Below are 22,749 nucleotides of genomic sequence, written 5' to 3' on the forward strand. Positions count from 1 at the left end.
GGCCTGGCCAGCCACAACTTCGTTTGAAACACGGGGTTTGCAGGCACCGGCCGGGACGGGCGTCCCCGCGACGGCTGACCCCGGCTGCCCGCGACGCGGTTGCGGGGCGCTAGGCCTTGGCTGCAGGTACAGCCTCACCCAAGGGGACGCGCGCCTGTGGGTGTACATCCACGCGTGCACACGCGGGCGTCGACCCACAGACACGTGCACGCGTGTCCCACCGTTCGTGCCAGGGTACACACAGTGCCGGCGGGGTGCGGGTATGGCCGCCAGGATCCCGCCCGGCCCCTCGGGGTGCAGCAGGGCCCAGTGCCCCCCCCCCCCCGCAACCCGGCGGACCCCCCGCCGCTCCGTGCCCCCCCCCCCCCCCCGCCGGGGTTCTGCAGCGCGGTGTGTGCTCGCAGGGGAGGGGGTGGCTGCGCCGGCAGCCGTTGCGGGGGGGACGGACGGACGGACAGACACACGGACACTCGCTTGCAGGGAGGTGCGACCGCACCCACACCCGCCCGCGGGGGGCGACGCTCCCCTTCGCGGGAGGGGGGGCAGCAACCCCCCCGCCTCCCCCCGCGGGGCGCGCGGTGGGAGAGCGCGCGCCGCCGCGGGGGGGGGCGGGGCCCGGAGCGCGCGGCCCCGCCACTCCTTGGCCGCGGCCGCCGCGCTCATTTGCATGTGGCGGGGGCTCCCCTGTCACGTGGGCGCGCGCGGGCCGGCGGGGAGGGGGCGGGGGGGCCAGACTTCCTGTTTGAGGTCAGCGCGGGGAGGGGGCGCGCGCGGCGCAGCCTGCCGCGGTCTCGCGCTGCCTGGCGCGGCTCTTGTCAGTCAGCAACAAAATGGCCGCGGTGGCAGCAGCTCTGCTCCCGAGGACGGCGGCGGCGGCGGCCTCCGTGGCGGTGGCGGCAGCGGCGGCGGCGGCGCGGAGGAGCGGGGGAGCGGCCCGGCGGCACTGAGCCCAGCGGCGCTGAGCCCGGCACCGCCTGCCTGCGAGCGGACGAGGCGAGAGCGAGCGGGAGAGACGGAGCGCGGCGCTGCGGCCCCCCCCCCCCCCCCCCCAGCCCAGCCTCCGCCAGCGAGCCCGGCTGACCGACCGACCTGCCCCAGGCGCTGCCGCGGCCCCCCGGGGAGACGCTGCCGCTCGGCCCCCGGCCTGCCCCGCTCCCGCCTCCCTCCGGGGGCGCGAGCGCCCGGGTCCCTGCCCCCCGCGCGGGGCTCCGCTGCCGCAGCCTCCCGCCGTCCCCCTCCCCCGCCCGGAGCCCTCCGGAGGAGACGGGGGGGAGCCCGCGGGATCCCTCTGCTCCTGCCCCCGGATCCCCGGTGCCAGCCAGGCAGGCAGACTGTGGGGCTTCCCCGCTTCCCCCGCCGCGTCCCCCCCCTCCGTGAAAGACTGCTGGATCCTCCTCCTCGGCTGCCCTCCCCGCGCTCGCTCCTTCCTGCGAGAGCGGCTGCCGGATCCTCCTCCCGCCCGAGCGGCTGCCGGATCGTCCTGCCGGGGGCCCTGCGAGGGACGCGGATCCTCCTCCCCCGCGGGACCGCCGCGGATCCGCCGCCCCGCCGCGGAGCTCCACGGAGCTAGAGGCTCGGCGGGGCCCTCCTCCCGCCCGCAGCCCCGTGCGAGACTCGGGATCCCCCGCGGCACCCGGCGCCTTTGTGCTGGTCTCGTTAAGGGGGGATCCATCTTAAAACTGTTCCCTGGGTCCCAGTTTCTCTTTTTAATTTGCACTTTTTAAACCCCCCCCTCAGACGCTCCTCCATGTGGACTGAGAACCCATCGAGACACACACGCACGAACTCATCCCGATCGACTCCAAATCCTGGCTTTCGTGGGTTTTGCTGCAACACATAAAAGCAAACTTGCATTTAAGACACACTCGTGCAAAAATTTAGCTGGGGACTTCAAGGTGTATTTTGTCCTGGTTTCTTGGTCTCGTTTCGGGTTTTGATTTTGTTTTGGTTTTTTTTGCTTCACTGGAAATCAAAAGCTTGTTTTGGAATTGGACCTGCCTTTGCTGCACTTCTCCTCTGGGCTGGATAACACTGAAGCTTTTTGCTTTTCTACTTGGATAGTGTTCTCCTGTTGATCTGTTGGTTTTTTCTTATCCTGTGTGGCAGACTTTTTTTTTTTTTCTTTTTGAGGAGGGGTAAACAAACGACAACGAAAAAACTTAATTTTTTTTTGGCCGTGTGAGATTTTTTCGTATTCAGATTCGTGAAATTACGGGTACACTTATTAAAAAAAAAGGCATTAAAATAAGAAAGGAACACGTCAGAAAGACCCCGACACAGTAGACAAAATACTCGTTTCCTTACAGCAAGACTGAACCGAAAGCTGCCAAAGAGCCCTATAAAGAAAAGACTTAAAGGTAAGAAGGGGTGGTGGCTTCTAAGCCGGGGCGTACTTCCTTCTCTCACCGCTCTAAACGCAAAATCTCCTTTTTTTAAACTGTTGATTAGTCGGAAGCAAGTAACGCAACACACTTCAGAGCCGTTTGGGGTGTTTTCAGGTTGTTTTTTTTTTCTTTAAAAGACTTGCCGGAATATCTTTCACATGCGAGGAGTAATTCGGTGTTTTCCTGCGAGGCTTTTCCTGACCCACAAAGCCGCTGCGGGAGCGCCGGGGGGGCGGTGCGGGAGCGCCTGGGGGGCGGTGCGGGAGCGCCGGGGGGGCGGTGCGGGAGCGCCGGGGGGGCGGTGCGGGAGCGCCTGGGGAGCGGGCGGGCGGTGCTTGGGGAGCGGGCCGGAGGTGCGGGAGCCCCCGGGGAGCGGGCGGGCAGTGCTGGCCGGCGGTGCGGGAGCGGGCCGTGCCTCGGGAGCAGGCGGGCTGCGAGCGGAGCGCTGCGGGTGCGGTCGGATCTCTAGACCGGGTTTGGTGTTTCCCGCCCGTAACGAGGCTGCGGGGCGCTGCTCAGTCCCCCGCAGCGCTCGGGGATGTCGGTGCGAGCGCGGGACGCCGGCCGGTGCGGGAGGGCCTTGGGCACGGCTTACACCTTTGAGCGGGCGCTGAAGGAGCGGAAGATGGGGAGGGCCCAGTCGTTAACCTGAGAAACCTTGAAGCGCTGGAAGTTTATTAATTGTTTGAATCTTCTTTGTTTGTATCACAAGTTTGTGTCAGAGGTTAATCTTCTTAATATGTAATTAGTTGAAGGTCCAATTACGGGATTTATTGAACTAATTTTCTCCCCCCGTTCCATTAAATATAATACTGCTGGTCTTACTTTGTGGCTACTTTATTTTCTCCTATAACTCGAGTGTATCTGTGGGAAGATGTTTATTAATGTAACAGACGGTTTAAATTTAGAAATAATCTTCAGTACGTCATAGCCGCGTCTGTTGCATATTTTCCCTCTCGGATGCACATGCATGTAACTGGCGAACTTAGCTAATTTATACACACTGAAACTTGCTTTGGACATCAGGTCAGGTAAGGTAATTGAAACCGCTGTTAGCGGCTGCTTGCTGGTGCAGAGCCCGAAACCAGGGGGGTGCGGGGGGGCCCGCGGGGGTGCGGGGGAGCGGGGGAGCCGCGCTGCGGCGGGCGGCGCTCGGGGAGGCAGCAGCTCTCTGCAGTCTGGCCCTCATTGCATACAGTGGGTGGGATTTTTGGATTCACCTGCGACCGAGAATTAAAATGCAGTTTCCTATCGAATATTTCTTTTTTATCGTTTCAAGGTAACACAGACCCGAGTGCTGCCCCCTCCCCCCCACATTCCAGGGAAGTAGTAGGTGCCTTGCGGTGGGTGCAGCCTGTGTTTAGCAAATCACGCAGGTTTCCGTAATTGCGGTTCCTCAGACTCGGCCAGCCCTCGGGGACCCGCCTGGCTGCTTGAGCACGTCCGCCAACTCCAGATGCTGTGCTGAGGCGCTGCCCCCCGCGCTCCGGCCGCTGCCATCCCCTCCCGAGCGCTAACGCGTCCCTGGCAGACTCGTGTACAGCTGGCGAGGGGGGCTGCGGCGGCCGGGGGGGCTTGCGCTTGCATCCGTAGGGCTAACGCTGCTTCTCGGGGGCGAGATGGCGGCGGCTGCCTTACGCGCCGGTATTGGGTAGCCTTGTTGCTTCTGAATCTGTGACTACTGAGTCTGTGAAGCAAATCAGATTACTTTGAACTTTTTTTGGCGGCCATGGCTGTTCCGGCGGACTAGCAGGAGTGCGATCGTGCCTTGCCCTCGCAGGAGAACGGAGCTCTTCCGACGGGCACGCAGCTTGTGCGGTGGAGCAGGTCTGGCTTCAGCCCTGGTGAGCAGTGCTGCCGTGCCCGGGAGCAGGGCTTGCTTCAGGGCAGCAGCGAGGCACGTTAGTAGGAGCTGTGTTGTAGGCAATAATCTGTACTTTTGACTAAATGTTTTGTTTCTCGTAATGAAAAAAAAAAAAACAAAACCGGGCAGGCTAACCTCTTTATTTAAAGAGCCCTTCTGGATGGCGGCATAAAATACTTAGGATTTATTAGTGTTTCTGTTCTCTGTGTGGATCCTTATATTGACAAATTTAGGTATTGTATATTGACAAATTTAGGTATTGGTGCGCATCAGACCAAAAGCTGACTTGAACTGAGTAGTGTATTGTATGCGGTCGGTCTGTGTATTCTGTGTATGCCGTTCTGTCCATGACAGCGCAGGGATTATGTAGTTATTAGGCTGCCATGGCTGCAGGGCGTTAGCCCCACGCACTGCGAAGGGGCGTGCGGGGCGCCTGGGTCGGCGCCGTTTGTGCTAGCGCAGAGCGTGGCGGAACGCTGCCCTCGGGCCCCGGTTCGGTGCTGAGAACTCTTGTCCAGGCAGGGGTGCGTTTGCATCTTCCAAGCTCTGCCTCTCATTACCGGTGAATGGGATGAGGTTTACCTCACCTGCCACTACAAATCCCGCTGAAGCCTGCTGGTGTGAATGAGAAATCCATCTCTCTGGCTTAATTGCTTTTTTCCCGGGGTTTGTCTTTCATATCAAAATAAACTATGCTTTTGATGGCTTTCGTGATCTTTTGCAGATGTGTAAGGGAAGGAAGGTAAATCTATCCTTTTTTGTTTAAAAGAGCTTTTTAAGACTTGGCAAAATAATAGGATGAAATTTCTGTAATATGAGAAATAACATAATGGGGCATGAGAGTACGTTTAACCTCAGGATCCTTTGTTGAAGTTCTCCAAGCTCCCAAGTTCCATACCTTGCTGAGATGGGTAGCAATAAAACACGGTAAAGTTAAAGGTTTTGTCAAGCAGTGGCTATAATCTCTTTGTGTCGTGAAGCAAACTGTTGCTGAATGGCCACCTTCTGGAAAGTATGGCTTTGCATGAGTCTAGAAATAAAACCTCTGTTTTCCATTCACTTAATTCAGAAAGGCCAGGAAAGTTTATTCATGTAAGGGATTTATTGCCTGCTGTTAACTCAAAATGACCTATGCTTTTCCAGTCCATTCAGGTACTCTGCGTGATGTAGATACCTTTTCTGGTCCGTGTAAGTTTGTTGTTAAAAGCCTAGTAACAGCGTTTACTTTCAGTTTTAGCTGTTAAGACTTAACCAAGGCTGGTGTGTGTGGGAACGGGTAACATGTTAACTTAGCAGCTGGCCTTGCCGAGATAAACATGGCTTTTCCAAATGCTGTCATCTGGCCCCCTTCCAAAACAAGCCGAAGGAGGAGGTCAGGGGAGGAGCCATCCTTTGCGTTCGTAAAAAGAGGCTTTCATCTGGAAAGAATTGCTAGATAGTATTGACTGTGAGAACTGCGGATTTAAAAATAAAACGGCTGAACCTTTCCTAAGTAAACAAACCAGTCTCTGTTGACCACTTGTATCTTGCTGCCTGTTCCTGTGCTGCTTCTCTTTGAAGGTATAGAACTTAAATGGAGAAGCGCATATTGCTTCTTATGTGACTTTGAACATCAGTGCTGATTAGAAGTTTATCGTCTTTGGTTACAGTAGAGATGTGCAACACAAAAGCACTATTGTTTTAATTGTTTAAAATTCAGATTACAAGATAATGGTAATACCATTAAAAGGTTTCCCTTTGGCCTAGAAGCTGCAGGTAGGAGCCCGTCGATCCCTTAGTATTAAAGATGAATGATAAGGAAACCTCTTAAATGCCTGTGACGCTGCAGTCTAGCCAATTTAGGATCAGCTGATGCTTTCTAGTGATAATGGCTTGAGGTTTTCAGCTGTATTATGAAGATATCAGCCAGGGCAAATAGTATTTAGAAGAGAAGTGTACTTTATTGAATGGGGAGATGATCTAGAAGTGACAGTAAATTGCATTATTAAATGATCTATGCACTCTGCACAGTCTCTTCACTGGTAAATGCTAGTGGTAAAATGAAAGATGGTTATTCTTAATGTATGAAAGCAGAGGAGTCAAAGTATTGTTTGAACTTCCTTTAGGAATCTGAGCTATTTGTGAAAATTGGCTACCAAAAGCATGGCTTGGTTCTACATCTTCATTACCAGATGTAGATGTACTTATGCTTATTTAAAAATTACTTAATCACGATTAACTTTACTATGGGTTCCTATACACAGTTACAACTGTGTTTTCTGCAACTTTATTTGTGCAGCTTCCTACCTTGTCCCTAATATGTTAAAATCTCCTGCACAAGATAAAAATGTCTGAATTTGATCATGATAACAAACTGTCCATTCTTGCACAGAGTAGTTACTGTGCTTTGTAAGATTTTATCAGCAACCGTATCACTTGTGGAAAATGCAGCAGTACTTTAAAATATGCATCTGATTCTTCTTTCTTTTTGTAAGTGTGACATACCTCTCTCTTCAGTGAAAGAAGCCCTTTTGTTGGGATGGAGACATCTGTAAAATAACTAGCTGTTAAGGCTGATGCTTCAGGATACCAAGCATCAAAATCTGAGTTAGTTTTGGTCTTGGCCCTGGATGTGAATCGGCACTGTAATTTTTCAGTGTTGAGGTCTCGAATGTAGTTGTAATTCAAGCTCATAAAATATTAGAAGCTTTGACAGTAGTGAGGTCTGCTTTCTGGAGCTCTTCCCTGTGGGTTTACAGCCAAGGATGGCTTGAGAGTGAGAACAGTTATCTGTGCTGCAGCAGTGATGTTTTATGGCTGGATGCCCAGATTGTCTAGCTTTGCACACAGCTTTATAGTTTGCCTTTGAGGGCTGTGGAGGTGGAAGTCATTTGTAATAAACAGCTATCTGCAGCTTGCTGCTTCTGTGTTTTGAAATGTACATCCATTTAAAAAATTGCAAACTAGGTGCATATTTACTTAGATTTCAATAAGGAAATTCTATGTTTTAGGAGCTTATGAGATGTTAACGATTGCTTATTGCTTTGCTGTAAAAATAGCTAATATTCATCCCTTGGCTGTTCGGGCTTTTTTAGCAGTAAGCTCTGAATTGCTAGAGAATGAGACTTTTTTTATTTTTGTTTTTATTTGAGAGAAAAAATGACAGGTGAAGTCGACTGGCATCCTTTGTGGTAATTGAGCCCCAGAGAAAAATATGTTTATAGGTCTCAAAATAGTTATTATGCAGCTACCAGCGATAGGCTCATTTACAAAAAGATAACACTCACCCCCTTCCACCACAAGCAAAAAACACCCTGGGCTATGAAGGATTTAATGTCCATGGGTGTTTTCCTGAGGCAGATGCATTTTTGCCCCCCACCCCAGCTTCTTCTTAATGGGTCCATGCATGTTTTCCCGTAATGTGCGGTAGTGGGTAGTGCCTTTGTTATGCCCTTCGTCAAGAGCAACCTCCTAGAATGGCACATCTGGTTTTTCTTAGATGTGCTGTTTTCTTCCCATGCCTTTTTTCCCTTCCCGTGTGCTGTCTCTGTGCTCTCTGCTTGAAGTTCACAGTTCTCTTGTACGGCATTTACGAGACTTCCCGATGAGAAGTGGAAGAGCTTTTTGTTTTGTTTGAGAGTGCTCACTGTGGCTCGGATACCATTCTGGGTGGTCAGTACGGACACGTATCGATTGTTAGTTCAAACTGACTTCTGCCAAGTCTATTTTAAGCTTAGCCAGATATCTGTGTTGTGTCAGTCTGCTTTTCAGTTGTACTCTAGTCTCGGACGCTCGGGTCTTTTAGTTCTTCAGAATTCCAAAATGTTTTCATGGCTGGTGCTAATGTCATTGGTGTGACAATGGAGATGCTTGTTTTTAAACAGTAGCTGGTTAGTGGTAAACAAAAGAGCATCAGCCCAGTGCTTTAACACAAACCATTATAGAAAAACGAAGCAGGTCGGTGAGAATGCAAAAAAAACCCCCCACACCCAACTGTACAGATGTATAATGTGCTGACTGCCATTTCAGTGTATTTTCTTACAAGGTCATTCACAGAAGACCACAGAAGGTGGTTGGCATTGCTTGTAACATTTCTGCTTGAACTCGCTGTGTGTTCATATTAGCTTTGAAGATGATATTTCATATGGAACGTGAAGTTAAAAATCTTACTAGCGTGGCAAGCATAGTGTAATGGCATGTGTGTAAATTAAGTAAGACTCTTTGCAGAGCGTATGACCAAAGCCAGTCTGGAGTAGGATCATTCATTGTCCCTCTGCTAACATCATTCATTCTACCTGTAGGTCTCAACTTTCCTCTTCTCTCACTGTTTTTAATCAATTGCATGAGCGTACCTAACCTAGGAGAATTGCTCCCAATGGTTTTGTTGTCTGATTTCCTTCCCCCCCCTTTCAGCTTTGAAATGGATGCTCCATTTGAAAGTTTGTCTCTTACTCCCTGGCTGTGTAATGGAAGATGTTACATCTCTGCAAATCTAATCGCTCTTGTCTCTTTACGGTGTCATGGCTGTAATGCTGCAAGTGCACAGTATCGTACCTCATTCTTGCTTTAGTGAAAAATAGCCTATTGGCACAAGAGTGCTGATCACATCTGTTCATAACATACCTCTTCATTTTCCTGCTTGTGAAACTATTTGGTTTCTCTTTGCATAACATTAGTTGATGTAAACTATAGATGTATATGTTTTATCTTTTTAAGCCTTTAAAAAATAAATACGGAAAATACAGCATCTTCTGATAAGGAAGGAGAAGAGCAATCTACCAAAGGTGGTAGCAGTCTGTAAACGCTATTTAATATTTTCTAGTATGATCATCATGAAATACAGCTGTCTGATCCAGTGGTGGAACTAAATTTGGTCTGCCACAGTAACAGAACTGCTGCTATTGAGGAGAGTCTCTGAATAAACAGCGCTGTTTCTGGTGAAAGATGTTGTTATATGGGACTTACTGGAGCTTGGTGAATGTGTAATTTCTACTATTTCTATTCTTCTAATCAAAGTTTTAGAAGTCCTTCACTTTTGAAAAGAACGATCCAAGTAAAGTAAGTCTCATTGGGCACCACAAGTGCATTATCTAGTGATGTCAGTCTTTATACTGTGCTACAACACAAATGTGTAATAATTGAGTAGAGCAACGGTTGAGGTGTTGGGTGGATGCTGACATAATTATTTGCTTAAAAAGACACTCAACTTTAATTTTTCTTGCATTTGTGAAGACGAAATGTTCTTCGCAAATTTGTAGGTTAAATATTGCAGGGACAACAAAGCCCCATGCTTTTGAAGCAAATAACCCAGCCTGATAGGTACAATCTATTTTATCTGGATGATATTGTTACACTCTGATAGTCCAGCAGCACGGAAATTGTGATTCCTGCACCCCCATCCCTCCCCTGTCCCCCTGTCGGTATCCCAAAAAGTAAGAGCTGACCTTTCTGGAATTCTGTCTGCATCTACTGATCACACAACATACTTGGAGACATCTTGGATATATTTCTGAGAATATTTGCTCCTCATGGCGTTTCACGGACTAACTGAAGGCATAAAATAGTCATTACTAAGATCATAATTGACTATAAATTGATTTCCAAAGTGGTATTTACTGCAGCTGGTTTTCCTGTCCTGGAAGATCATTTATGGCTATTTCCTTTCCCCATCTCTCCCCCCACCCTGCCTCTCCTCCCCCCACGGAGACACTATTCATTTGCCAAGTTGAAAAATAGATGATGGCCCATTTTGATGGTGGCTCTGATATTCTAATGTATTATTGGCAGGAACTGGCGTCCAGATGCTTTTACTGTGGAAAGTGAAGTGGAGGAACGGAGAACTTTGAAACTTGATGAATTTAATGGAACTTGATTAACTTGATGAGTTAATCTTTTAAACTCTGGTAGATTTGTGGAGGGAAAAATACTAGCTTGGACCTTTCCTTAATTTGCATGATAGAATAAGTCATCTTCTGAATTTTGTGGATTTGGTTTCCAGCCTAAAGATAAGTACAGAGTACTGTAAGTATTTCTTATATCACTTGAGTTATGTTGCTATTTAGAACAGCATTGCAGTGGAAGATGCAGTGGAACAAAACCTAAATTGCTTCAGAATGTATTATCTTTAAGTTGAATTAAATGATCATGGTGGGCAGTGTTTTGATTTTTGTGTTAAACATTAAGAATGTGCAAAATGTGCACAAAAGAATTCAGTAATTTTCGTCATTTGTGTTTAAACTTTAACATAGTTGCAGTGCACAACTTCTAGTACAGTTTATTAGTCTGTAGTATGTTTTGTCTTCCTTGACTCGGATCAGATTTGGTGTTAACCTCCTGCAGAGAATTCCAGGACCCCTGACATTTTATTGTGACTCTTGATTAGCTCACCAGGGTTCCTGCTAAGAATTCTTCTTTCATTCACTTGATAAATTGAATTCCCTATTCACAGTGCCTTTAAATAGAATGGTATTTGGAAAACTTGAAGACAACAACTTGAATGTTCAGTGAGCTCACCCAGCAAATTTAAAAATGCAGAAGGAGGAAATTACAGGTTTGTGTATTCTGAAATCTTCTAAAAGAACAAACATTTTACAAAAGCATAAGTTTCCATCTTCATATTCCCTTTAAATTTATTTCCTTTCTGGTTTCTACAACAAGGAGTTCTGTTGACACCTGTTTTCCTTTTTTCCCTCTTATCTTGCCTTGTTGTGTCAGGAGCCGTGCATTCACCGAACTTCTGTCTGTATCTGGGAGCAAGTATAATGAGGTTGTATATGCCCATGTAGTGCAACTCCAGCTTTCCAAGGCAGCATGTGTGCACTGGGGAGAGCATCTTGTTCTTTACGTCCTGTATACCCTAGCCTAGCTTATGCGCACCTCGGACACCTTGTGCCATTCATCCTCTTCTACTGTGCATCCCCTTACTGTTGCTGGTGGTGCTGGCAGGGCCTCTACTCTGCAGTACTGTTCTGAGCTCTGCAGCACAAGCAACCGTGTCTTTTTTTCTTTTTTCCTAATTCTAGATCTTGAGACACACTCTCCCTGTGAGGCCACTGTCCTCTTACTCCCCCATCCCAGCGTCTTCTCCATGAGCCTCCTGGGGTTGGGGCTGCAGGAGTGTTCTGCACTGCCCCACCACTTGTGCCTTCTGGGGTGACACCTGGGGAGTGGGGCCCAGTCCCTGTACAGGGTGCCATCTTCCTAGAGGCTGTGATTTCTGTAGGCTTTTGCCACACATCCCTGAAATGGTTTTAATATCATAGGAAAACTCAGACTGGAGGGGACCTCGGGACATCATCTCAGATAGGTGGGGCTGTATTTAAGGTGAGTGACGTGTGCATGTCTGGTAACCTGTCTGCTGCGACTCGCTACATTGCTTATATGTCTTGGTGTTATTCTTAGACTTGTCTGGTACAGTTCCCCTGCTGTGGGTAGGAGTGAGGGAAGTGCATATGCGTTTTTCTACTGTGCCTGTGGCAGGATTTCTGCCTAAAGGAGAGGTATTTCTTCCAGACCTCACCTTCCCTGGAGTTTTTAATCACACTGGAGCCACTCATGAAAGTGGCAATAGGTGCGTGTGGCTATGGCTCTGCACAAGAGCAGCAGCATAAACATATTTGTCTTCAGTATAAATTCTGCTGTCTGCTTTTTGATCCTGTTGGCTGTATCATCTAGCTTGACCTGTGTGAGAGCAACAGCCTGATCTTCAGCTCCTGCAGTAAGCGAGTTGAATATGCTTTTACCTGCTGATAACAGTGATTGGGGTCAGAAATAGTTGAGTGTGGGCATGTGACTGTGATGGAAGGGGGGAAAGGAGGGCTAGGGGTGTTGGAAATCTCTACAGGCAAAACGGTACATCATCATAGTTATGCAAGCTTCCTTTTAATTTTCTTAACCAAGAAGCATAAAGGTTTAGCTGTGCTTACTTGAAGGGCATGCAGGTATGCTATACGGAAGCAGTGTTCCTAGCTTTCTGTCCTGCAGCATGCATCATCCCTCCTGACCCTGTTACTGACGGGCAGGTGACGGCTGACCGGCTCCTCCAGCCTGTGTCCCACGGAGAGCCCCCGGGCTGTGGTGTCTGGCAAAACATCCTGTGGAGCTGCTGCTCCTGTTCCTATTTCCTGGCTTCCTACTGTGCCGCTGCCCCAGGAAGCAGTGCTCCTCTGACATGTTCAAGTCCAGCTAAATAATTTGAGCCAAAACTTGTCCATAAGTTGCTTCTGTGTCAGTTGATCGATGGTAGTTAGCTGAACAATTTGTCAGTGTGGGGCTTTGCCTCTGTTGGCACAGGGCTCTTGTCCTCTAAAGTGTTTGCAGAAACGAAAATAGCAAACAGAATCTGGTGAGAAACAAACGTGCTGCGCTCTTTCTTGCTGAGCTACTGGATTCCAAAGCTGTTTTCTTTTGTGTGTTGTGTCCCAGGAAGACTGGGGAAGAACTCTGGACCAGATGCTTGATCAACTGCTGGTAAATATCATCAGGTCTGGGAGGGAGGCAATGCTGTGAAATTAAATCTAGTTATCTGCACTGTTCACAGTCTGTAGCTTAATTTTCCAAGAGAGGAGTCAGTCCATGTTTGCTGGGGGAGATGATGTTCGTAGCATGTTTCTTGCTGTTTGTAGCCTGTATTGAGTGTGAGCATAATGCGAGCTTTTTTGGGTTGGTTTTTTTTTCTTTGTTGATTTGGGTTGGTTTTTTCACCCTTGGTTCCTGTGTAGCCTGGGTGGTGCACATGATGGGATACTGGAGGTCTGCTGGGGTGTTGTCAGCAGGCCGAGGGAGCAAGTTCTGATATGGTTCATGCCTGAAACGTATACAAGGGTGAGGTTTTGTGTACAGTGTTCTAGCCCGTGACCAGACTTCCCTACTAACTACTTTAGTTGCCCCAGAGTGGAGCTTGTGTATACATTCGTATGCACTGTGGAGAGGAACACCTCCGCAGAGGAGGTGGTGTACTTGTGTGATGGCAGTTTCACACCCTATAGCATCGTCTACACTAGCGTGTTAGGTTGGATTGGGAGTTTCATGTTTAGGCAGACCTTCTGATTGCCCTGAGTGCTTTGGTTGACATTATGGAGTGGTCTTGCAGAGCAACAATGGTGTTACTTTTAAATAAAATTTCTGGGTGATGTGCTCCAAGGGTTCAGTTAATGCCTTCCTGCTGCAGGTGAGCAGTCGGTACATGGGAGTAGGCTGGAACTAATGTCAAGTAATAAAGTCACCTGGAGTGGGGATAGCATGGCTATCAAGTCCTTTGCACCAACAAGTTTTGCTCTGCAAATCCACTCCTATTGGCCTGCACTGCTTAGTAATGAAGATGTAACGTACACCTCCTGAAACGTTCTCGGTAGTACTCCAGTACTCTCATTAGTTCGCCATCTGTCTTCTGGTAACAATCCAGGAGAAGGTGAACAAAAGGAAGTCTGTAGATGAAAAACAAAACCCTAAAAGCCTACTGGGACTTGGGCAGTGCTCAAATATGGACTCGTCAAACTTCTGATGTCTGACCTACTACTTACAGTTAATGTGTCCTTAATTTGTAAAGGCTTTTTCTTCTCTGGGATTTTTCCCTGCTTCCAGTGACAAGTAGTTAACTAGTCGAGGCTAAGACAAGGCCAGGTCGGTGTGCTTCTTTTAAAAACCTTGAACTGAAGAACAGTAACTCTCTAGTCTTTCTTTCTTTTTGTTCTACTCTAATTTACTTCAGTGGCTGTTTACCTAACGTGTACGTAAGGTAGGGTCACAATAAGTTAACACTGGGTGAATTGGAAACCTCTAGCAAGAGTCTAGGTCCCGCAGTAAATAGCAGCTGGCACTCTCCTCGAGGTCCTGCCAGTATTTTGTTGCTCTTTAACCAATAATACAAACTGGCATGTTAGAAACACCGTGTGCTACTGCTGGAGATGCAACCTTGAGACAAGGTGGCGTAACATAGGTGCTCTTTTTTCTCCTGATCATGGAATGTCTATCTTACAGATTGTAAGAGCAGGATTATTAATGTAGTCCCTTGGGCAACCTGAAATCTTCCTGTAGTTCAATTTAGTTGAACGTGATGCTTTTCAAATCCCATTCTCAACTAATGCTGTAGTGTTCTTGTTGTCTTTAAAGGGCAGCTACATTCTGGTCCTGCACAAATTTCAGTAGTGAATGAAGTTGTCTGCATGTGTCTTACGCCTCAGTCAAGTGTGCTGAGCTTTAAAGAAAGCCTGGAAAGGGAGTACATAGGGATCGCGTCTAATCCCTCACAGTTAGAGGCAGCAGTGGAGAGAAGGGTCCACAGAGCAGCATAGACCTGAAGATACCTATAGTACTCAGTAACAAATTAAATAAATGAATAAAAACACACAAAGAAGACTTAAAGCCAGGACTGTATTGTACAGCAGAAGGAAAGATCAAGGGCAGTATGAGCATTAGCGGTCTTTCTGTGCAGGAACATTGGTGGAATTTCTAGGTGGCTACAGAAATTGGACTGCTGTTCCTGTTAGGTGACCAGTTTGTCTTCAGTGCTTCAGGGTAAGTTGACCAGATACCAGGAGCATCAAAGTGCCAGCCCCAGTTGTTAGTGGTGGGTGATATTTGATGTTTCAGAGGAAGGGAGGAATCCCCTGTCAAGGCAAGTAATGTATTAAGGAGTGACAAGTGCAGGACAGGGACATGGTTTGACAGCTAGAAACCCCAAAGCATGGGATTAATAAATTATAAATTGAGGTCAAACAAAACCACTCATCAAGCTTCATTTAGGGCCCCCTGCAGGAGCAAATTTTGCACCCAAACTTTCAAATTACAGGCTTTAGTTTCAAAATGTGTGATCACATTTATACATATAACTGTAAACTTATCTTGTCCACAGCAGTGTAGCTGAGGGCTCTTCCCCCATTAATTAGGGTGTTGTAGGATTTTACTTTGCAAATGGATAGAGGTCACCTGTTTCCAGTCTAATTGTCTTTGTGTCCAGGCTTTGGTGTGGCCTTGTATCAGTGTTACTTTTTAATAAAAACAAGTCTTCCTTTCTTTAGGTATTTTGCCTCTTCTCTCCCCCAAATGTAATTTAAAAAGATCTGGTATGTCTTTTAATGTTGGTTGGTTGGTTTGTTTTAAATGCTACAGCGTGGAAGATTTTTCTTTATCCTTAATCCAAATCTCCTTTGTTGCAATTTAAGTTCAGTGCTACTTACCACAGCTGAGATAGAAAGGTTTTACATTATTCTTCTCTCCGTCTTTAGCAGCTATTTGAATAGAGGGGGGTTGCTGTCTCTTTAGATTAAGTGAATCCAGGTCTCAAGGTTTTTCCACAGGCCCATGCTTTTTTGGTCTCTGCTTCTTGTTGCTGTTTCTGGAGTCTCTTCAGCTGATCTGTATCTCTGTTGCTGTAGATAGTCCCGAACTGGACACAGTACAGCAGCTGATGAATCTCTGACCATTTGTGACACTGTTGCTTTGCCTTTGGATCGAGATCTGCTGTAATGACTCTTTTTCATACCCAAAACTGGTGTTTAGCCAGTTGCTCCCTATGCCATGTTGATACATATGATTATTCCTGCCAAACATGGTACCCTGCACTCTTTCTCACTGAATTGCACTCTACTTTTTCTTGTACATCTCGAGTTTATCAGGTTCTTCTGAATACTGTCTGTCCTTAATTGTTTTGCAGCCCAGTGATGTGACACATTCTGGACACTTAGTAAGTGCACACATTGTTCCACCAGCAAAGTGATTAATAAAAAATTTTGCTGCTGGACATGTGGCATATTGCAACAAAAACCCATTGGTTCCCTGCCTTGTTGGAAGGTGAAGTGCTGAGGTTACTTGTTTTGTGGGTATTTTATTCTTCAAAAAAAAACCCCAAAACAACCATGTTCTTATTAACGAAACTTTACGTGTTGCTTGAAAAGTCAATAAATTAATTCTGTTGCCTCTCTTCTGTCCTTTTCAAAAATACCTGCAACTATGCCACAGGAAAAAAGCAGACTACTTTTTTTCCCAACGGATCCTTGTTAGCCGTTGCTGTTGTTTTTGTCCCTTGCCCTTTTAAGTTATATGCCCAAACTTTGCCATTTGCTAGTGTTCTGGAGTGCCACCTGTCTTCTGCTGATTCTTTAAGGTAAGCTGTAATGACTTAGACACAGTTGTTCTTGTACATTACATGAGGCCCAGCCAGTGGAAGAACATCTGATTTCTCCAGGGACTTTTAAAGCTGTTCATACTTCTGCTGGTCTGATTTTCTATTTGGAGTGGTAGCAAAATGTGTAGTTCAATCCCCCTATTTTTGCTGCCAGTCCATGGAAGTTTTTCTCAGAAGCTGGGTCATTCCTTCTCCCCAGACTTGGGGAAAGGCACTTAAGAAACCCATGCTGAGGTTCTTGTGTTGAGCTGTGTTTGTCAGCCTGTTTGGGTGAGGAAGCCAGAATAAAGGCTTGCAGTAGTGGGGGCAGAGATCCTGGGGCAGGAGCAGCTCGATTGCTGGCCTTCTGCTGCCCCTGCCACCAGCTTGGAGCAAAGCCTCCCTGCCTAGAGAAGAGCGCTACGAAACCCCTCTGTGAAGCTGCTGTCATCTGCATGCTCAGCACCGGTTCAGATGGTCGTTGGCCATCTGTTCCCAGCTGACCTCTTTAGTGAAGGCTGAAGGAAAGAAGAGTACTATCGCTTCAGCCCTCGTAGGGCCATTTGTCAGTAGTCCCCCTTTCCCACTCTCAGAACTAATACTTCCTCTTGGTTATTAATGAAGCACTTAAAGGTTGATTTACTGTTACGTTCTATATGCACAATGCGATTACGTTGTTGGCCTTCCTCATTTTTGTCCCCATGTGTTTGTGCTGGGTTTTTTCCATATTCCTTATGTATTTGACCTAGTTTTGAGTGCTGCTTTGTTTTTTGGGGAGATTGGAGAGCTTGTAATTACGGACCAGCTTGACTCTTCTTGATTGATGGCTAAGCCTAGATATTAAGGGAAAAAAGCTGGCACTTTTAAAGTCACACCAGCTCCTTGCCTTCACTGGTACTTGCTCTAGAAAGGTCACAGAGCTGGGCTGGAAACAAAATGAGTGATAGGCATATGTGGAGTTTTAGTTTCTGTTCTAGTAGTCATGAAAACAAAGACTGCTGATTGTATGGTGAGCTCTTGCTTTATGTAGTATTTCTGTACATTAGGGTATCCACATAGTCATGCAGATTCTTGATGATTTCCAAGAAACAATGTCTGCCTCTTCCTATATGACAGTACTTCTCAGTTGTCCTGAATTAACTGCAGCTTGCCTTTCTAGTATTCACTGCTATTTCTTTTGCTATTTTTTCTTACTCCATTTCATTGCTGCCCTTCAGGCTGCTTTCTGCCTTCATGATCTCAGCTGCTTCTTTCTTCCCATCTAGAATCAGATCTTGAAGAACTTTCTAAATAGTAATTTTTTTCACTTCTGTGTGAAACTGTATAATGCTAGATTTTGAGAACTTGGTAGGTGGTTGCTGTGTGTTTCATGTCTGTGTCGTCCAGACCCTCTGTTATCATACGTAATGATGCACGGCTCTGTTAGCTCCTTCCAAAAAGCCTGCTCAGCGTGCTTTGGTAGCCTGCCTTTGGGTGATTATTTGTCAGTTCCTTACTAAAGATTCCCTCCCACCTTCCCCCCCCCCCCCCCCAGTCATTGTGAGGAGAAACGTGAATGTTCAGAAATGTGTGATGCCCTGTTGTATGGTGGGGGAAGTCAAAACCAGAGCAATATTTAAGCAATTGTATGCAATTTGTAGGATTTGTGTCAGTAACAGCAACTTTCACAACTATCAAGGGAGGTTTTTCCAGCATGAAGTAGGATATGAATGTAAGGTATAGTAGGTATTCCAGAATTAGGGTGTGGGAGCTATTCTTTCATTGGGCCAATCCAGACAAAGACATCTGTAGACCAAGACTAAGAATGCTATTCTGAAGAGGTATTGCAGGCAGTTTTCCCATGTAAATAAACCTTCAGCATCTTAAATATGTACAAACAAAATTCATTAGGCTGCTGGGTTTGGAGCTGTGTCACGTGGAGGGACAAGAGAGACATGAGTTTAGTCCTCAGCTACTGCAGGAACTTCTGAACTATAAAACACTGTCTGGGTAACAACCTTGCATGTAATAACACAAATAGACTGCACTTGAAGTTTGTTTAAGAATACGATATTGCCGAAAGGCGTGTTGGAAAATCCTGTTAGAATGTCATGTCAGTGCTAATTCAAAATAGCAGCTGTGGCTTCAGATGTGAAAGCAATCCAATGTCTGATACCAACTAGCAAACTGAAGTTCTCACTTAGCTTAAAAGAACAAATCAGCCTAGATTTGTTAATTTTTAAAAGGGATTAATAAGCCTTCCTGTAATAGGCATTGACAGAACATAGCCATAGTTCTCAAGTTGTTCTGACCATGACCTGCATTTCGTCTTGCTTTCCTATTTGGAGAGAGCTCCTAAGCACGTGTACTTTAAAGATAACCTTGGTTTAGGTTTGGATTGAATAAGCTAATTGCACTATTTAAAAACAGCACTTGATGCTATAGTAAAACTTTTTGCTCTCTGCTCAAAAATCCCTCATGATTTTGATACGTCAGATCCATGTATGTGAAAAAGGCAAACTCCTACAAGCATATTCTAAGACACTTCTGTTTTAAATCATGAGCTTTGTATTCATAATTTTTTTAGCTTTTTTCCTGTAATAAAGATTAAAGTGTCACTCAGGAAGTAAAACTGCAACACATGCCTTTGACAATGTAATCAAACTTTATATAGCAATGCTTTTATTGTTTTCATTTTGTTTTGCTCTTAGATGACTAATTTCTGCCTAGAAGTGACAGCAAGAGTTGCCATCTGAGAGGCCACTTGGAGCTTTATTTCTATTTTAAGCATATTTAAAGCACATGTATTCAGAAGTGTCATTATGTAAATCAGTTTTGAAAATTGAACTCCAGTAAAAATTGTATAATTTTCTGAGTTAATTGAGGCTATTTTAGTCTCAGAAATGGTGGGGTGGGGGCGGGGGGAGAGGGGAGAAACCAAACCCCAACCAGGCTTCCACTAGGAGTGGCACTTCTCCCTCTTATGGTGTACTTGATATGATAATATGGTAATAAAATACATTGTATTTGTAATTGAGCAAACTGTTTGCTCCTCTTGGATTTGGAAGATCCTCTGGCGTGGTATTTTACCTGCATAAGGGAGGGAATAACGTACAGTGGTGCTTGCGAAACACCGAAACAGAACCATCTTTAGAGGACAGAAAGTCTGGAGATAGAGGTGTTCATAGTGGAGTCCAGTCTGAGTATCAAGACTTCAGCAATGATGAAAGGAACTTGATATTAAAAAAAGGCCTAACAAGGAAGTTGGGAAGTATGGACTTTCATAGTTTAAATAAACTCTGCAAATTAAGTCAAGTGGTGGTGGTGCTGTGGGTTTTTTTGGGTTTTGAAATTTTGTTGGTTTTTTGTTTGTGTGTGTTTGGGGCTTTTTTAATACTGCACTGACTATTAAACAGAATTTAAATGTAATTGTGGTGTTCTGGAATTGCTGCCATGTCGTGGGTTTTCTGAACTACTAGCAAGAGGAAACCAAAAAGCTTCTCATTTTGCACTAACTTGGTTTCATTCACCTGCTTTAAAAAAAAACAAAACAGACTAGAACTTCCCTTGGCAATAGCCTGACAGTTTGGGAGAGTTCACTTGAAGATGTGGGCTTTGTAGAGTCTGATGTGACTTGAGTAGGGACACTGAAAGTGAAGGGCTGGGGGGTGTGTTACTTCGTAGTTACTGAAATTCTGGGGACTTCTGTTCTTCTCCGGGGATAACGGGAATAAAGTAAAATCTATTGTGGTTTCAACTGAGTTTCCTTTGGTAATGCAAGTCATCGGTTTTTGCAGAGCCCTAGAACAACCCATTTAAAACTACAGTTTTAAGTACCCTTTTCTTAAGCGCAGCATTAGTATGATGCAAATACCCACCTGCAACTCGTGTTTGTTTCTTTTAGTTCTAATGTTCTTAAATGTTTCTCAGACACTGATGTACAGTACCACATTTGAACGGTGGCCCTTTGAAATGGGCATGAAGTTGAGCAGTCACGCAGGTGTCGTGAATTGTTGGTCATGACAAAGTGATTCAGGTATTTAGAATACAGGTGGCTAATGCCACTGTAGTTGTCCTGACCCCCAGCTGCTGTTCCAGGCTCCGGGTCTTGCCGTATCTGTCACTTCTGTAAATAGTTCGAGCGTTGTAGGAGTCTGAAAGGGCACCTATGTTTAGACCTTTGAATTGCTTACAGTAACGTTTATTGTTTTGGGTAACACAAGAAAAGGGAAACTGCTTTTCGTTTAGCCTGGAGCACTGTGCAGGGCCTCTGTAAGCATTAGAGTGTCTACAGGCCAAAATCAGTATTTCCAGGCAAGTGAAAAAGCAAAAAACTAGAACATCCTTCAACAGCCAAAATCTCAACAAAATGACGACAACATTCCTTTTTTTATGGAAAGGGAAGCGATGTAAGAATGTGCAAACTTGGTAAAAGGAAAATAAAAGGAAGTTAAAAGGCAAAATGTTTCATGGGGAGTGTTTGAAGGCAAGATGTGCAAAATCTGAAGAGCATTTGTTTCTCCTTCAGGTAAAGGACAGCCCCCACTCCCCAGCCTGTTGTGATAATTGAGCAAAGAATGTTGTTACTAAAAAGACCTTTTTTTAAAGAACAACAACAACAACAAAAAGGGGGAATGTAGGCCATGGCAAGTAAAGCAGTAGTAAGTTAGGCTAAAAGTGGTCTCTGACTAATCGGAAGACATCAAATCTAGTAATAATAATACCAGTAATGGTTTCGGCCCATCAGAAAGGAAGTATTCTCAGAAGATCTGTAAGGCTGATAAATGATCAGGACCTAAAGAGCTGTCAAGGAAGATAAACTAGTTACAGAGAAGTAAATGAATTATTTGCTTTGGCATGTATTTGGAAGGGTGTTAGGGAGGTTCACTGTTAAAACCATTTATTATGGTGATGGACAAAAAGCATAGATGGTGAGGTTTCAAATAGATTTTCTTCTTGATTTGGGACAATTTAGGTTAAATTTTAACTAAGATACTACTGGAACAGTCTTCTGTATTCATGCAAATTCTTCAGCTAGAATTTATAGGATGAACATTAGTAGGATGATTTGAATTCATCTGGGCCTTAGTTTCAACTCCTTGAGAAAAAAATTGATGCATATGAGAAATTAATACAGTATGTTTGATCAAAAAAAGAAAAATAGTTGGAAAATAATGTACTCATGATCTTTAAGGTATATTGTGAATTATAGCAGTCAAAAGTCAGCAGAGCTTGCATTAATTACCTGGGGTTTGCTCTTTTTTTTTTCCTTCTTCCCCACCCAGTTTTAAACTTTCTTTCCCTAGAATGTGCTGATGTTAAGTAGTCCTTCTGAGTGGTTGTGGAAAGAAGTTCCAAATAAAATCTGTTCTTTCTGAATTTTCATTGTCTACTGTTTTATTTGTCATTTGTTTCAATTTTGGTACAGTGTTTTTTTTTAAAAAAATGCTTTTATTACAGCATTAGAAGCAGCCTTTTTTAAACAGGAGATGTAGAAAGTTAGCAATATACGTATGGATTATTTACCTTGCTATAGATAAACTTCATCTTACTGAAAAGCTCTTCCCAACCTTTACTCTTATCAGGGAGAAAGAACAAGAAACACAAGAAGAGGAACATTTGATGGAAGAAAAGAAAAAGAAAAAGCAGGAAGAAAAGAAAAAGAAGGAAGGTGCTCAGAAAAAGGTTTGTAAATGTTACTTCTTTAAATGATGTATTCACTTTTACGTGTAACATACAGGCACTGGTTCTGCAGCCTTTAGTTCCATGAACAATTTTGACGCAAGCGAGCAGTCTGTCGGCTCTGAGACTGTGGTCAGAAAATCTCTGCAAAAGCAGCTGTGACAGGTCATTAGCACTCCCCAAGCTGCTTACCCTGATGCTAAGGTACTGCTCCCTCAGCTGTGTCATGTGAGTGTTCCTCCTCAGCCTCAATGCCAAGGTAACGAGATCAGTTTTGACTGATACCGAAGTGGCTGTGGATTCCAAGACCATTGCGTGTTTTCTGTCGTGCGCGTTCTCCTGCCTTGTTTTCTGGATTATATAGTTTTAATCTTAAACAGTCCTTAGGATGTGGCTGGGAATTGATCACTGTCTTCTCCAGTATAAAAATTAGCATCATATAAAAGTGGGTAGATTCCAAACAGATTAAAAAAAAGGCAGGCCTTCACAAAACGTGCAGTTAAGCTGTGCCAGCTAATAGTATGTATGGATTCAAAGAAAGGCTCGACGAATTCATGGAAGTTGATTCTTTTGAGTGTTAAAAAGTTCATAAATGGACTGTTTGGTTCAGGAAGGCTCTAAACCTCCAGCGACAGACACTGGGTGGGTAGATGGGGCTGCTGTCACACTGCTTGCCATGTTTTGTACTGTCTCTTTGGTATCTGCTCTTGGTTTTCATCAGACAAGGGTATCTGTTCTTAGGTTCCTAATACGTGGAG

General features: G+C 45.5%; 1 protein-coding gene across 6 annotated transcripts in view; it reads left to right on the forward strand.

The window, feature by feature from the left end:
- The first annotated feature begins 740 nt into the window (after window positions 1-740).
- Window positions 741-22,749, forward strand: part of TNRC6C (trinucleotide repeat containing adaptor 6C) — a 112,125-nt gene continuing 90,116 nt past the window's right edge. For 3 of the 6 annotated variants that reach the window (XM_064467246.1, XM_064467245.1, XM_064467248.1), the window contains exons 1-2: window positions 741-2,357; window positions 21,895-21,994. In XM_064467246.1, coding sequence (XP_064323316.1) covers window positions 21,932-21,994 — 63 coding nt within the window. In that variant the 5' untranslated portion in view covers window positions 741-2,357; window positions 21,895-21,931. The remainder of the gene's footprint in view (window positions 2,358-21,894; window positions 21,995-22,749) is intronic. The other 3 variants (XM_064467243.1, XM_064467247.1, XM_064467244.1) reach the window with 1 other exon arrangement.

This window comes from Phalacrocorax carbo, chromosome 16, assembly GCF_963921805.1.
Source record: "Phalacrocorax carbo chromosome 16, bPhaCar2.1, whole genome shotgun sequence".
Taxonomy (NCBI): domain Eukaryota; kingdom Metazoa; phylum Chordata; class Aves; order Suliformes; family Phalacrocoracidae; genus Phalacrocorax; species Phalacrocorax carbo.